This window comes from Punica granatum, chromosome 1 (genome assembly GCF_007655135.1).
Source record: "Punica granatum isolate Tunisia-2019 chromosome 1, ASM765513v2, whole genome shotgun sequence".
In the NCBI taxonomy this organism is placed as follows: Eukaryota; Viridiplantae; Streptophyta; class Magnoliopsida; order Myrtales; family Lythraceae; genus Punica; species Punica granatum.
In genome coordinates this window covers 2,366,846-2,380,379 of record NC_045127.1, presented here as the reverse complement: position 1 = coordinate 2,380,379, position 13,534 = coordinate 2,366,846, and the positions used below count along the sequence as shown (strand labels likewise).

Below are 13,534 nucleotides of genomic sequence, written 5' to 3'. Positions count from 1 at the left end.
GTACACGATTCTGATATGAGCAGCGAAAGCAGCAGCATATTTATTGCAATCGAAACAACGATCCACAAAACACGATAAAACGTGTCCAGTACTCGCAGCGAGCTCCCTCATGCTTGCTGAAAATTAGATTCTTATCTTTACACAAGACTCCATTAGCAGATGAGACCACACAAAAATAGTAACTTAAAGTGGGGGCATATTCCTTTCAGTCGAGCTCTATTAATATAGACCCGAGAAAAACAAGTTCCACAGGCATCTTCCATTCATGTCGATTTGGGTTTTTCCGCACCATATTTTGATCTGCCTCTTCTTCGATCCGGAATTCCCAGCAAATCCTTGACTCCTCGAATACAATGGAATTTCACACCAGGCAAATCTTTCACTCTACCTCCTCTTACTAAGACCATCGAATGCTCCTGCAAATTATGACCTTCGCCTGGAATGTAAGCAAATACATCATTTCGATTGCTCAATCGTACTTTGGCTATCTTACGTAGAGCTGAATTTGGTTTCTTCGGTGTTCTCGTTGAAATACGCAGGCATACTCCTTGCTTCTGGGGACATTGATCTAAAGCTCGAGTGCGGTCCGAACGCCGTTTTTCTTCTCTACCATGACGTATCAATTGATTTAATGTAGGCATTGCTATTTGCTTTGTCCTTCTTCCCGATTTTATTTGCTCTTCAGTCTGTCCTTCAACCTAGAGCATTTTGAACAAATTAGATGCTAATAAACCTTATGCAACAGATACGGGACAAAGCTCCGGCTCCGGGTGAACAGAAAGAGCAAATAAGCAAACTAATACTAAAAAATAAGCCAACATTATGTATTCATAAGTATCATTTGGATGACTGAGGCCTTATTCTTAGAAGCTAGAGCTTTTATCTTGAGACCAGAAATGCACCCAAAAAAAAAAAAATATGGCAGTCTTTCGTTTTTCTTGCTTTAACAGTAAGCACACCTCCTTAGAAACATAGAAGGACAGTGAAACAGCCACTATCAAGGTTCAAGGAGACGCATCTTCATTCTTGTATCCATAAAAACATATGATTTATGGCGCCAGATGAGACCCATCCAACAGTAAAAATGCCAGAGAAAGGTTTGAACTTTTATGGGCCAGACTAGTAATCAACCCGGGATAGATAGCCAAGACTAAATTAAGCTTCGACATTCAAACGAGAAATAAAGGTTGGTACCGAAAGAAACAATCTTATACCAAAAGGATGACGGCAAGATTGATAAGGAATTAATGAAAGTGTCATTATTAGGCATAGGATCACCACGAAAAGAATTTGCAATTTGCAGAGGCCACTCAAGCATCAGGTCAGCTACACAAAAGTACAGATAGAGATAGACAAGTACCTCCTCCATTTCACGGATAATGACATCGCACTCGCGGTTAATGCGATTCTCATCGAACCTGGAGTTCTGCAAGATATCGGCCAAAATATCAAGCGCCTTGTTCACATCCTTGTCCATCGCTTTGGCATAATAAGTTGTCTGCTCCCTCGAAGTGTAAGCATTCATATGACTTCCCGTGTCCTCTATTTCCTCCTCTAGTTCCCTTGCCATTCTCCGGTCAGTACCTTTTAGAAACCAAAGCATCATTAGCCACCAGACAAAGCAAAGCAAAATCGCCGCATCCAAATGAATGGAAACATACAAGAAAGAAAGACGGAGCATTTCTTTTCTTTTTTTTTTTTAAATAATTTGGACGGATCAGCTACCCACCTTTGAAGATCATGTGCTTGAGAAAGTGAGCAGTGCCATTGGTGTCATCGGTGGTCTCAAAACGAGAGCCAGCATCGATCCAGACACCAACAGTTGCTGAGCGGGCAGCAAAGTTCGACTCGGTTGCCACACCGAGACCATTGGGGAGGGTGGTGGTGACGCGGGTCTCTGGGGCGGAGAGGATACGGGTGTGGTCCACGAGGGTGGGATGGGGGGAGCCGTACTTGAGGAACCTCGGATCCAGGTTCTCGAGCTGCTTCTCCAGCTTGGACTTCACTGCCTCGGCCAGGCCGTCATATATCATGGCATTGTGGGGCGGAGCAGAGGGCGAGGCGACCGAAGTGGCAGCAGCCGGGGAGGTGGATGCGGATCGGACGGTCCGGTAAAGATAAGAGGACGAAAGAGTGCAGCCGGACCGACGGGCTGCGGTCAATACATGCTTGAAGGCCATAGTAGGCAGCCTCTCACTCTCTCTCACACTCTTTCTCAGTAAACTCGATTCGGGGGGATGGCGGTGGAGATTGATTGCAGGCAGCTACTAGGGTTTCTATCGAGTTGTGTTTGCTCAGAGATTGGCGGGAAGAGAGAGAGAGAGAGAATGAAGCCCTTCTCTTGCTCCACTGAAACGACCGTGCTTCGAGCTCTTCAGTTCCGCTCGACGTGCCCCCATCCCCTCCCCCAAAAAAAAAAAAAAAAACAAAACAAAACGGCGCCGTTATCATACCCAAGCAATTTATTTATTACTGTTGGAAAATCGCACCTTCGGTTCACTACAGACTTTTCTCAAGTGTAGCATTCTGATATAACAACTTTCTTCTTATAAGCATTTGATACAATCTGCGAACTGTACCCCCTCACGTTTCGCGCGCATGAATGGAATGATAGGAATGAAATCGCCCATATAAAATGCAACCATATTGTATGGGTGATTCTATGTCATTCAATTCCATTCATAGATACCAAACATGTAAGCTAACATCTCTAATTGAGAGCCTCTTCGATTGCCCATGCCAACATGGCGAGGAGAGGGCCTCGGCCTTGACCTCACCCGCATTGGAGGAGCCCCCTGAAGGCAGCCTCACCTCTCTGTGCAAGGAGAATACCCTCTTTGGGCCCAACGAAGGTGGTGGTTCTTGATGCAGCTGGAGTCTATGAAGGCCAAACGTGGCCCGTATAGAAGTTTCCTTCCCCTTTTATAATAATAATAATAATAATAACAATCCAGGTGAATTAGTTCAAGCGATTTAACTTTTGTTTCACTTAAGTAAGATTTTGAATTTGAGTTATTGTGAATGTAAAAAATTTACACCGAGAGAGTTTTATCTCTTCGTAGGCTGATTCGACTTGACTGAATTAGTCACAGCCCAAATAAACTTTTAGGCCCCGTTTGGATTCACAACCTATTGATTTTAACTTTAACTTTAACTTTAACTTTAACTCAACACACTACATAACAAAAATATACATTTTCCAATTCAAAAATTTTAACTTTAACTTTAACTCAACACACTACACAACAAAAACACACGTTTCCCAAGTCAAATTTATAATCACACCCCAGTTTTCATTTTCCACAATCAAAATCAAAATCAAAATCAAAATAATTTTAACTCTGAATCCAAACGGCCCCTTAAATACTAGAGTGTACATCAAAGTAGTAATAATAATAATAATAAGGGTGGGATCACAACGGGATCCAAAGAAGAACCAATCACTAGAGGAGTCGGTCCCACTTTTTTTTGGGCATCTTTGGATCAATAAGAAGACAGAGAGCTGCCCGAGTTCGATCAAGTGCTCCCCGATCAACCAAGAGACTTACGAGAACAGCACTAGAAATCACTGGGTAGAGTACGTGATACAGGCTGCCATTGCTCATTGCAAGAAATCATTCGGAACCTCTGGCGATTTTACTTTTAACTCTCGCCCTCGGTCTATCTAGAGAAAAAAATTCTGATGTGTAAATAAAGTCCAGCTATGCAAACACATCGACTCCTATACCGAACTGATCACTTCTCGCCATCTGTTCTCGAAATTTCATATCTTGACGGCACTTAAGAGTCAATAGAACAGAATGGAGTGCAAGAAGCATCTTAGAGCCAATGAAATAAACTCGCAAAAACATAAGTACATGATTTTGATGTGAGCAATGAAAGTAACAGCATACGTATTGCAATCGAGACAAGTATCCACAAAACACGATAAAATGCATCCACTACTTGCAGCCGAGCTCTCTCGAGCTTGCTGAAAATCAGATTCTTATCTTTACAAGAGACTCTCCATTAGCAGAAGAGACCGCACAAATATAGTAACTTCGAGTGGGGCATATTCCCACAGAAACTAAATTCAATCTCCCATCATGGAACCCGTATATTAGAACTGGAGACCAGAAACACTTCAGGTCATGAACAGGAAGTTATTGATTAGGTCATGGGGGAAGAGGACGTACACAAGATGACTCATTAGCTGCTTCAAAAGAAGGACCACCATCTCCTGCTTCGGTTCTCTCTAGGGGTGGGTGAAGCATCAAGAAAATTACCTCGAGACTGACCCGCTTCGAAAATGTTAAGAGGGTTAGCTGCTTGTCCCCTCTGAATAAGAGGTTTCCCCAACCACAGCACAAGGGCCATTCCCACAAGTCCAAGAATTGGTGTGGCAGCTAGGTGGAACCATCTTCTTCTACTGCCTTCAGCTTGAGAGCCATTGGCGGAGGAATCACCCGCAGATACATCCGCCGGTTCTATATCACTCGGACTTGGTTCTTGCTCTTCAGTTATTTCAACCTCATTATAGGAACTCTCCTCCACTGCTCTCTGCAGCCTATTTTCTTCAACATTACGCATCCTCCGAATATTAGCTTGCTTACTCTCCTCATAGTCCTTATCGTCTGTAGGAAGTTCATAGCGACACAGTGGGCAGGAATTACGTGAACTCAGCCATGGCAATATACAGGAGGGGTGATAGAGGTGAAGGCAGGGAAGCTGGTTTGCTTTATCGCCAACTGCTAGAGCATCCTTGCATATTGCACAGGAAATACTGTCATGCTTCACATGTTCCTCACTGATGGTGACAAGAGGCAAGCTGTTTATGCATGAGACAGACACAGGAGGGGCTCCTCTTCTTGAAGTGTCATTTTCTGCGAGATGCTCGAGCAGCTCCTCAAATCCTCTTGCATCCAGATAATCACCAGAATTTCCATCATATGAAGGCAAGCCCAAGTCAACCATGTTACTGATGATGGTGCGAGCATTGTCACGGGTCCTGCCTCTGAATGTCAGACGAATTGCACCTTCAAAATCGGGAAATACAATTAATTCACTCCGGTCAGTTTGGGCAGAGCTTGGAGAGTTTCCAAGATGACCCCCGCGTTCCAGAGATGGATCTTCTTCGGCATCAGTCTCTTCCCATTCACCTTGTCCATCTTCTTCCCCTTCTCCTTCATCCTCTTCATGGTTATCCAGGTCCCACTGGCTCAGACCAGCATTCATGGGATCAATGTCAGTATCACTATCGAGATCACTTTCTCCATTTGGCCGAGCAAGTATGTCAGTTTCGAGAAAACTCTGCTCATCTACAGAAGCATCAGAGTCGCCTCCATTATAAGTACTCATAGAAACAGCATCGCTCTCACCATTAAATGTACGGTAATGACTGAAACTCAAGTTAGATTCACTCTCCCCGTACAGAGAATCCATATTGTCAAAACCATCACTTTCAGTATCAGACAGCATGCGGTACCATCTTCTAGATCCACTTGGCGTGGAGCGGGAACTAGTCTGCTGCCATGACCTGATAGAAGTATCACCATCTATATACTGCTCCTCATGCTCATAGGAAGCGGCATGGTTTTGTCTCATCATACTAATCATCTGAGAGAACCGCTGGGAGAAAAGATCTTCAATAGACTCAGAACTGCTGTATCTGCTGGTTCTCCTACCACTTCTTCTTCTTTGTCTGGAAATCCTTCTCTGAGGGGAACCATTTGTTGGGTTCTCGAGATTCTCTAAGCACAAAAATTTACAATCCCCGCACAATTCACAGTCACCAGTCACGGGATTATCAGGTGAAAAATCTCTGCAGCACAGGGCACATGCTGCTGGCTGGACTGAGTTTGCAGTTGTTGCAAAACTATCAACGAGGCCATGGCCATGCACAACAGAGGGAGATTGTTCCTCCGGCATTTGTGAGCCGTCCTCCATTGAACGCTACAAAAGAAGAGAAAACAAAGAATATAATTGCAATTCCTGATGAGCCAAATGTAGAGTATGCACACAAATTAAGAGAGGCACTAAAAGTACGAGTACTATGGTCAAGCATCAAGAATATTGACCGGAGACTCAATCAATCAAGATTCCAAATGCATTCACCATTTAAAGCAGGTGCCAGTCAGGATCAATTTATGCAAGAAAATACCGCTAAGTCATAACTGAGTATTTACATTGTTCAAAAACCGAGACTATAAAAGGCGAGAAGGTAAAGCGCCGTATTTGCTTAAATAGTGCTAAATGAGATGCCCCAATACAGAGACCAACCTCACTGATGCTCACAGCTCACAAACCTTATGCCTGCGAACATAATTGATACAACTCACAGCAAAAGCCCAATTGCTAACAGATTAGGGACTATGACACCAAACGATCAGCGACACTCACTGTCATGGTGGAGGTGAATGAACTATGCATTTATGAAAGACCAGACATTTTTGGCAAACATACAAAGGACATCGTTCAGATCCCAATCTTATCTCAGGATGAATATCTAGAAAAACCACGGAGGATGTCCATATCCGGAACCATGGATAAGCAACGAGAAGCCACAAATAACAAGAAAAGAAAACAGCAATCAATGCCGGAATTGCCCCAAAGAGAGAGATTCTTACCAGAGAAAAAAGGATTCTTAGGGATCGAAACTCCAAATTCGAGGGCCGGTCAGTCACTTTCAAGCTCGACCGCGATGGTGAAGCTCAAGATGAAATCAGATGAGGCCCGAGATCCGATCAAAGGGACACACCGAGGCCGTTGACTTTCAATGGAACCGATCAGGCCTCAAATTCAACGCATCGTCGAACCAAAGCTGCCGATGGCGATAAGGAATGCGATGATGCATTCACCATTGTAGGAAGCTACCACCGAGAGAAAGAGAGAGAGAGAGAGGGGAAGAGGGTAAAAGGGAGAGATGTTCTCAGGTCAGCTCAACCAACCAATCCGTCATCGTCTTCGTCTCCGTCTTCGTCTCCGTCTCCGGAGTGAGTACGTACGTCTAGAGGCAGCGTTTCCTCTCTATTCTTTCTCTTCAGGCGTGCGAGAGGGGGCGCATTGCGCATACAATCCAATCCCTTTCATTAAATAATAATTAAAAGTAAAAGAATCATTTTGTTCTTTTTTTGCTTTTCCTTTTCTCCATTTTCCTGTAATAAATAATTGAAAACACAATTGTCAAGGGGTCAGTCCACCGTAACGCCTGATATGGCTCCCAAACATATATCAATACAGTAATAATTTCTTCGTGATAAGCTCTCATAGTGATTACAATTTTAAAATTCTCACAATAAACGAGTTGATAAAATAAGATGGCTATCGGTTTATGTTTTAACCATAACTGCATATTACATGAACATACTATAAATCCATGATATCGATCTGATCGGCCACTAAGAAGAAAAATCTGACTAGCTCATCTATGATTTACTAGAATAGTCATAAATGAGACGATCTCTACTCGACCTTCCAAGTGTGATAATATGCTATATGAACCTGCCACAGTGGAATCGGGTGACACAATGTTCTAGTCCTACCGTGTGCACGACCTTACCAAGGCTCTACATGTATAGGGACTAACACGCGTAATAGTTGCTTTCCTTAGACGGATGCGTGCATTATATTGATGCTTTATCCGATAATTAACCATTAGTGGTGATTTTTTCCTAATGTAGAAGAGATTCCAAAGACCCGCAGGCTACATACATCATGTGGGTGTGGCCAGGCAATTGGGCTCGTTACGAGTTTCATATCTTTTCATTCTACTTTTTCCCACGACAAATTATTCGTATCCTTTATATTTATTTAGTTATTTCTTTTCCTATTTGGGCTAAAATTGTGTCTTTTCTAGTTGGTGCAATAATAATTCAATTCGCACAAAAATATTCCAAATATTATCGAATCCCATAAAGCATTCATCTTACCAAATAAACTTGATTTATTTCATTTATCCACCTAATAAGTATTTTTATTGCTTTCTATTTTCTCTTGCTTCAAAACAAAAGCAATAAAATTTATCTTCAATTACTCTTTCTTGGTGGAAAAGAAAATGATTTTATATCGTAAAGGGGATGCCTAAAACTTGCAAATGTTATCGTACCTCGCAACAAACATGATAATCGAGACTGTTAATTTCATACAATTAATAAATATCGTCATTATATTGCTAGCTCGCTTAGTATGTATCCACTTATTCGGCAAACCGTTTATTCAGTTCTTACCGAAAATCCGTTTATTCAACGGGCGGGATGTAACTAAAACGAACCCAAGATACAAGAAATCAAGTAACGGAAGAAAGCAATCGAGACTCATGCATTTCGATATATATCGTTTCGGGTTTATAGCAAATCGTGTCTCCCTTTTTTGGCAATAATAAACGAATAATTGCATCATTCTAATGTTATTGTGTCTGTAAATCAACACTAATCAGCATGAATCACAGAGTTGAAAAGTGATCGACTTGATGATTAGGAGACCATCATTGTCGGAAAAAAAGGCAACCTTTTTTTCTTGCAGGTCACAATGTCGCCAGGAGCTCTTTGGCACAAACGGTTACTATGGCATGTTCTCTTGTCAGAATTTTCACGCAGAGTGATACATTCCATATCGAGAATTCCTTCCATTCTTGATTAAAGTTCGAAATCGGACTGATTAGGAACAAAACTAAACCACAAAATCCACAGATTTATGCCAAGTCTCTGATTAGGAAGCTGATTAGAAGTATCTTTTCAGAAAAAGAAAACAAATAAACACCTGCGAGCTGTGTGCAGTATGCCGCTGTCTCCAATGGAACAGTAACCCAAAATCTCTCATTCCCTCTTTGTATTAACACAAAAACCACCCCCTCCTGAAGAAGAAAAGGAAGTTTTTTGGGCCATTTAAGAAAATGTCCAGGTGGGTTTCTTTCTTCCACGAGGCTTCTCTGTTCTCTGTGGGCACACATGTTTGAGCTTGACGATGAGGGAGTTTTTACCTCAATGTGGTTTCTGTTATGCCTTTTCGAGCTCGTGATGTCTCTTTCTTCTCCATTAAGCTAATGATTGAAGTGAGGCTGAATTTATTGACGAGGATGAGGTTTCACAATGTGGGTTTTTGCTCTCGAGCTAGTTCATGATCATGCTCCTTGCTTTCCGTATGAGGCATGTTTCTGGGCTTGAAATCCATGGCAGGAACGGGTTTTTACTACATGGGTTCTGCCTTTCGAGCTCAGATGATGTTCTTTCTTGTTTAATTTACTACTGTGGGTTGAACCTGGGGGCTAGGAATTTGTGGCGAGGAACTGAGTTCTTGGCAGAGTGGGAGGTTTATGGTTTTTATTTTTATTCTTATTTTTAATGATGATGGCATGATGCAGAAGAAATTTGGGAATGTTGAGGTGGGCCGAGGGACCTAGGAGGAGTACGAGAATCTCTGCTTTGAATGCTCGCAAAGCGCAGAAAACGAGAAAAGGGATGGGTGGTGCCCTCGAGGGACCGGCTTCTGCCTGCCGGACTAGAGGAGCCCGGAGAAAGAGAAAGCTGCAAGCCGTTGAAGACACTGAAGATGGGGTACTCACTAATCTACTGCTGCTCCTTTCCTTTCATCTCGAGCCCGTCCTCTTTCCTGATCCCGATTTCGGAAGGCCCCCTTCTAAGTCATTCTGCCAGTTCTCGAGGCTTGCTCCTTTATCAACTTCTTCGTTGTTTGCTATTAGTCCTTTTTCTTTCCCTAAAGGTTTGTTAATTAATTCTATCCGTATGACAAAATTGCCAGTTTTATTTTTTTCCGGGCCGTAGGGTTCCGGTTCCAAGTCGTTGGCCTGTTTCTTCAAGTTACTGTCGGGTAATGCCTGCAGCACTAGTTAAGGTGTCTGTGCGACTGGGTATTAGAGTTTATGAATCTGATATTGGCATCTTTCTTTTTTTCGTGTCATCTGATTTGTTCGGGTTCAAACATCAAGCACTCTTACGGTTTAGAGTCAATCTCGTATGTTCGGAGACGAAATTGTATGATTTCCAGCATTTTGCTGTCGAGATGAAGTAAATGATGGTGCTAAATGATGCACGACGTGGAAATGATTTGCAGAGTGATGACCTGCCAAGCCAGGAAGATCAACCTGAGGGAAGCCCCAATGACGAAGAACATGACACTGAAACTGGTGAGTCTCGGTCATCCATCTAAACAGGAAAATTTTGAACACATCAGCAACCACTCTCTCTCACCAGGTTACTACCATTCTCAGGGCAACAGTCGATTGTGCCATCGGCGACCAAGTTGCCTGAGAAGCAAATGCTCGAGCTGGTTCTCGACACTCTACAAAAGTATGTATCTAGCATGACGGCATCTTCATATTTACGAATTAATATTGTCTTTCCGTGTTTCTCAGAGTTGACTTGTGCTTTCGATTGCAGGAGAGATACTTACGAAATATTTGCACAACCAGTTGATCCAAATGAGGTCCGTGTCTGTTCTCATTTTCCAATTGTCACTCGGAATGTTAATCATCATTTTATCAACTTTTGGAACTGCTTTTGTTGTCCCTCAGGTTGAGAATTATTACGAAATTATTGAAGAGCCAATGGATTTCGGGACGATGAGAGCTAAGCTTCATGAAGTAATGTATGAAAACCTTCAACAGTTTGAGGTCGCACTTCCTCCTCTCTCCTAAGTTTACTGTACCATTTCCATAATCAAATGCCAGCTTTGATTCGAGAAATTAATCTGCTTCCCAAACTCAAATTTTGTGCAGCATGATGCATTCTTAATCACCAAAAATGCGATGCACTTCAATTCTTCCTCCACCATGTACTTTAGACAGGTACCGTCTTCCTTTTTCCTTTTTCAACATCTAAATGCTGAATCCGGCAAGAATAAGTAACGGATTTACCAAATGATGATTCTTGCTTCGGTTTTGTACAGGCTCGTGCAATCCACGAACTAACAAAGAAGGTCTTTCACCTTCTGAAAACTAACCCTGAAGAATTCAAACGACAATTCTCAGATACAAGACGCAGATCTACTAGGAAGCTCACTAAACCTGAGAACTGCAGGGCATCATTCAGCAGTAAATCATACCGGAAAGCCACATCGAACACAAGATCAGGGGGTGCAGTAGAACATGAACCATCGAAGAGCACACATTGTTTCTTTAGCCCAATGAGTCGAACAGTCCAAATAGGTTCTACTCTTGGGGAGGCTACCGATGGAAGAAGGGAATCAGGTAAGTCGACAAAATGTTACCGTTTGTTCCGGTTTTCTAGATTTCAATTACCACTTTGGGATGGGATGAAAATATGCTCATTTTAGAGGTCACCGCATGTAGAAGTACGAAATTGCATTCTCATCAAATTACTGACATTAGTAGAGAGGTAATATTTGTCTTACATGTTATGTTATGGATACAGACCGGCGCTCCACGTACAGGTCTTGGAGATCTATGCTGACTGAGAGCAGTTCGATTTTCATGGATGCTATGTCCAATAGTATGCAGCCGGTAATGCTCGTAAGTGCTCTTCCTTCTTCCTCGTGAATGCATCCACACTTGTTGGGCATATCTAGGTCCGGGATTGATCTCTGATCATCTTAGAATTTCTAATCATCATGCTGAGATCTATGCACACTTTGCAAAACCTTTTAATCTTTCTCCCTGCCCTGTCCAGATAAATCAGCAGGAGATCAGTTATGCAGAAAGTCTGATGTCATTTGCGAAAAACTTAGGTCCGACGGCTCAAAAGGTTGCCCAGAAGAAGCTGCAGGGACTCGGACTGTTCAATGCCGACCCATATGGCAGCATACCCACTTCAGAGTTCAGTTCTTTTGCTCCGAAAACTCAAGCTCATGAAGTTTCAACTTCGATTCAGTTGGGTTCACATGACAAATCAGATGCTGCACGATCACCCTTGAAGCCTCTGAGTTTACGGGATCGCCCGCAGAGGCGCCCTGTCGTGCTCGGGTGCACGACCTCGAAACTCTGTTCTGGCCTAATTGATGCACGAAAGAAGGCTACTCCTATCGAGCAAAAATCAAGCCTCTCTCGTGATTTTCCCCAGATCATTGGTCAGAAGATCTACGAGACAGACTCTCCCGTCATTCCTGGAGTCGAGAGGGCAAGTGGTCAGTTAAGTTCATATCCATTCCACACAAAGAATCAAACGTGGACATCCGAAGCAGCCTCGGAGATATATCGGGCAGATAATTACAATTCGGGGAATGATGAAACTATCCAGAATTTATCGCACCCATGGCTCCAAAGGAACGTGGGGAATCTGCAGAACATGAGTCTGGCCATGAGCCACAGAGAGTATGCTCATGCAGGCCCGAGCCACCTTACACCTCCAACGCCCCAGTTCAAGTTTGATTTGCCGTATCTAAAGATGAAGCTCGATCAGATGAAGTCAGTGGAGCAGGAGAGGTTAGTATATAACTCGGGTTTTTGTATTCCGAGCGATCTGTTCACCAATGAGAGCATCTACCAGGGAGACCTCGATCGAGAAGCAAAGGATGCGGGCTTTGGTGGTTACAGGGGGAACCAACAAGGATCATTTGATGATGGTTACTTTGAAGATTTGGCTCTCCAGCTGTGAGAAATTTTTTTGAATATTGAACAACTTTTTGTCATGTACATGAAAAAGGGTATACAAAGATTGTTGGAGGAATTGACTCGTTAACTTTTGATGCTTGTCAAAAATAATTTTGTTGGCAAGTTTATCGGATTGCATTCGTAGCTTTCAAGATTGATGTGATTGCGCTGCTAATTATGTTTTGGCATGACTAAAGATGTGTATATATATATATATTAGTAAAATCGAAAATGCAAATCAGTGTGAACTTCTTGGGAAAATAATAAATCAACCGAGAAATCTCGGATAATATTCTTGAGGCCCAAGGGAGCCTAAGGAGGCACATATCACCGTCAGGTGATAAAATAATAAAATTATGAATTTTTAAAAATATATAGATATAGATTTGTAGGACCATTAATCATTTTCTCGATTTTTTGAATTTTCTTTATTTTTTTATTTTCTAATTTCAAAATTTTAAAACAAATAAATATAGATTTATAAGGCTGATTATTATTTTCTCGGATTTTTTATTTGTATATATTTTAAAAATTGAATTTTAGTTTTATTTTTAAAACATCTAGATATAGATTTTGTATTTTCTCAGATTTTGAGCTTTTTTTTATAAAAGAATTTTAAATTTGTTTGAAACAAATAGATATAGATTTTTTTAGATATGATGTATTATATATTTATTTTTCAAAAAGCAAATCAAATCATATTTTTTATAGATAAAGATATGATGCACTATTTATATTTTATTATGTATGATACACTATAAATAATGGATATACCATACATAATTGTGATTAATCTGACTCTGAAAAATATTACTACCATTATATTTCTTCTTATTTTCACATTGATCACAATTTATTTTAGGTCCACAGTTAGATTTTTTTTAAGTGAGTTTTTCAACTTTTTGTTTTTTTTCACTCATAATTTTTTTTGAAGAACTTTAGGGTTCTTCAATTTTATGTATAATCTTGCCAACATTGGATTTTTCAAAATTT

The 13,534-nt window shown here is 41.5% G+C and overlaps 3 protein-coding genes across 5 annotated transcripts; 1 reads left to right on the top strand and 2 right to left on the bottom strand.

Annotated features, from left to right (window-relative positions):
• Positions 1-14: 14 nt before the first annotated feature.
• On the bottom strand, positions 15-2,358 carry LOC116200830 (probable mitochondrial-processing peptidase subunit beta, mitochondrial). Its single transcript, XM_031531754.1, has 3 exons — positions 1,730-2,358; positions 1,361-1,584; positions 15-698 (listed from the first exon to the last, which is right to left on the bottom strand). Exons 1-3 carry the CDS (start codon positions 2,178-2,180, stop codon positions 264-266), a joined length of 1,110 nt encoding a protein of 369 aa, XP_031387614.1. The 5' UTR covers positions 2,181-2,358; the 3' UTR covers positions 15-263.
• Positions 2,359-3,835: 1,477 nt separating this feature from the next.
• Positions 3,836-7,054, bottom strand: LOC116200775. The gene is made up of 2 exons (XM_031531678.1): positions 6,606-7,054; positions 3,836-5,931 (listed from the first exon to the last, which is right to left on the bottom strand). Exon 2 carries the CDS (start codon positions 5,923-5,925, stop codon positions 4,198-4,200), a length of 1,728 nt encoding a protein of 575 aa, XP_031387538.1. The 5' UTR covers positions 5,926-5,931; positions 6,606-7,054; the 3' UTR covers positions 3,836-4,197.
• Positions 7,055-8,734: 1,680 nt separating this feature from the next.
• On the top strand, positions 8,735-12,702 carry LOC116200759. Of its 3 annotated transcripts, none has more exons than XM_031531658.1 (10): positions 8,735-8,877; positions 9,338-9,530; positions 10,048-10,120; positions 10,205-10,283; positions 10,374-10,419; positions 10,508-10,606; positions 10,712-10,780; positions 10,882-11,182; positions 11,367-11,455; positions 11,622-12,702. In XM_031531658.1, the coding sequence occupies exons 1-10, from the start codon at positions 8,870-8,872 to the stop codon at positions 12,543-12,545; spliced, it is 1,881 nt and encodes a 626-aa protein (XP_031387518.1). In that variant the 5' UTR covers positions 8,735-8,869; the 3' UTR covers positions 12,546-12,702. The 3 variants fall into 3 exon arrangements, with proteins under 3 accessions (XP_031387518.1, XP_031387509.1, XP_031387526.1); XM_031531649.1 differs by having other exon boundaries at positions 11,367-11,464; positions 11,622-12,700; XM_031531666.1 differs by lacking the exon at positions 8,735-8,877 and adding an exon at positions 8,899-9,067 and having other exon boundaries at positions 11,367-11,464; positions 11,622-12,700.
• The last annotated feature ends 832 nt before the right edge of the window (positions 12,703-13,534 follow it).

Coding starts and splice junctions, on each gene's coding strand:
- LOC116200759 (XM_031531649.1), top strand. Junction 9,531..10,047: donor TTGAAGACACTGAAGATGGG/GTACTCACTAAT, acceptor AATGATTTGCAG/AGTGATGACCTGCCAAGCCA. Junction 10,284..10,373: donor GTTCTCGACACTCTACAAAA/GTATGTATCTAG, acceptor TTTCGATTGCAG/GAGAGATACTTACGAAATAT.
- LOC116200830 (XM_031531754.1), bottom strand. CDS start 2,180: ATGGCCTTCAAGCATGTATTGACCGCAGCCCGTCGGTCCGGCTGCACT. Junction 1,585..1,729: donor CAAGCACATGATCTTCAAAG/GTGGGTAGCTGA, acceptor GGTTTCTAAAAG/GTACTGACCGGAGAATGGCA. Junction 699..1,360: donor TTATCCGTGAAATGGAGGAG/GTACTTGTCTAT, acceptor AAAATGCTCTAG/GTTGAAGGACAGACTGAAGA.
- LOC116200775 (XM_031531678.1), bottom strand. CDS start 5,925: ATGGAGGACGGCTCACAAATGCCGGAGGAACAATCTCCCTCTGTTGTG.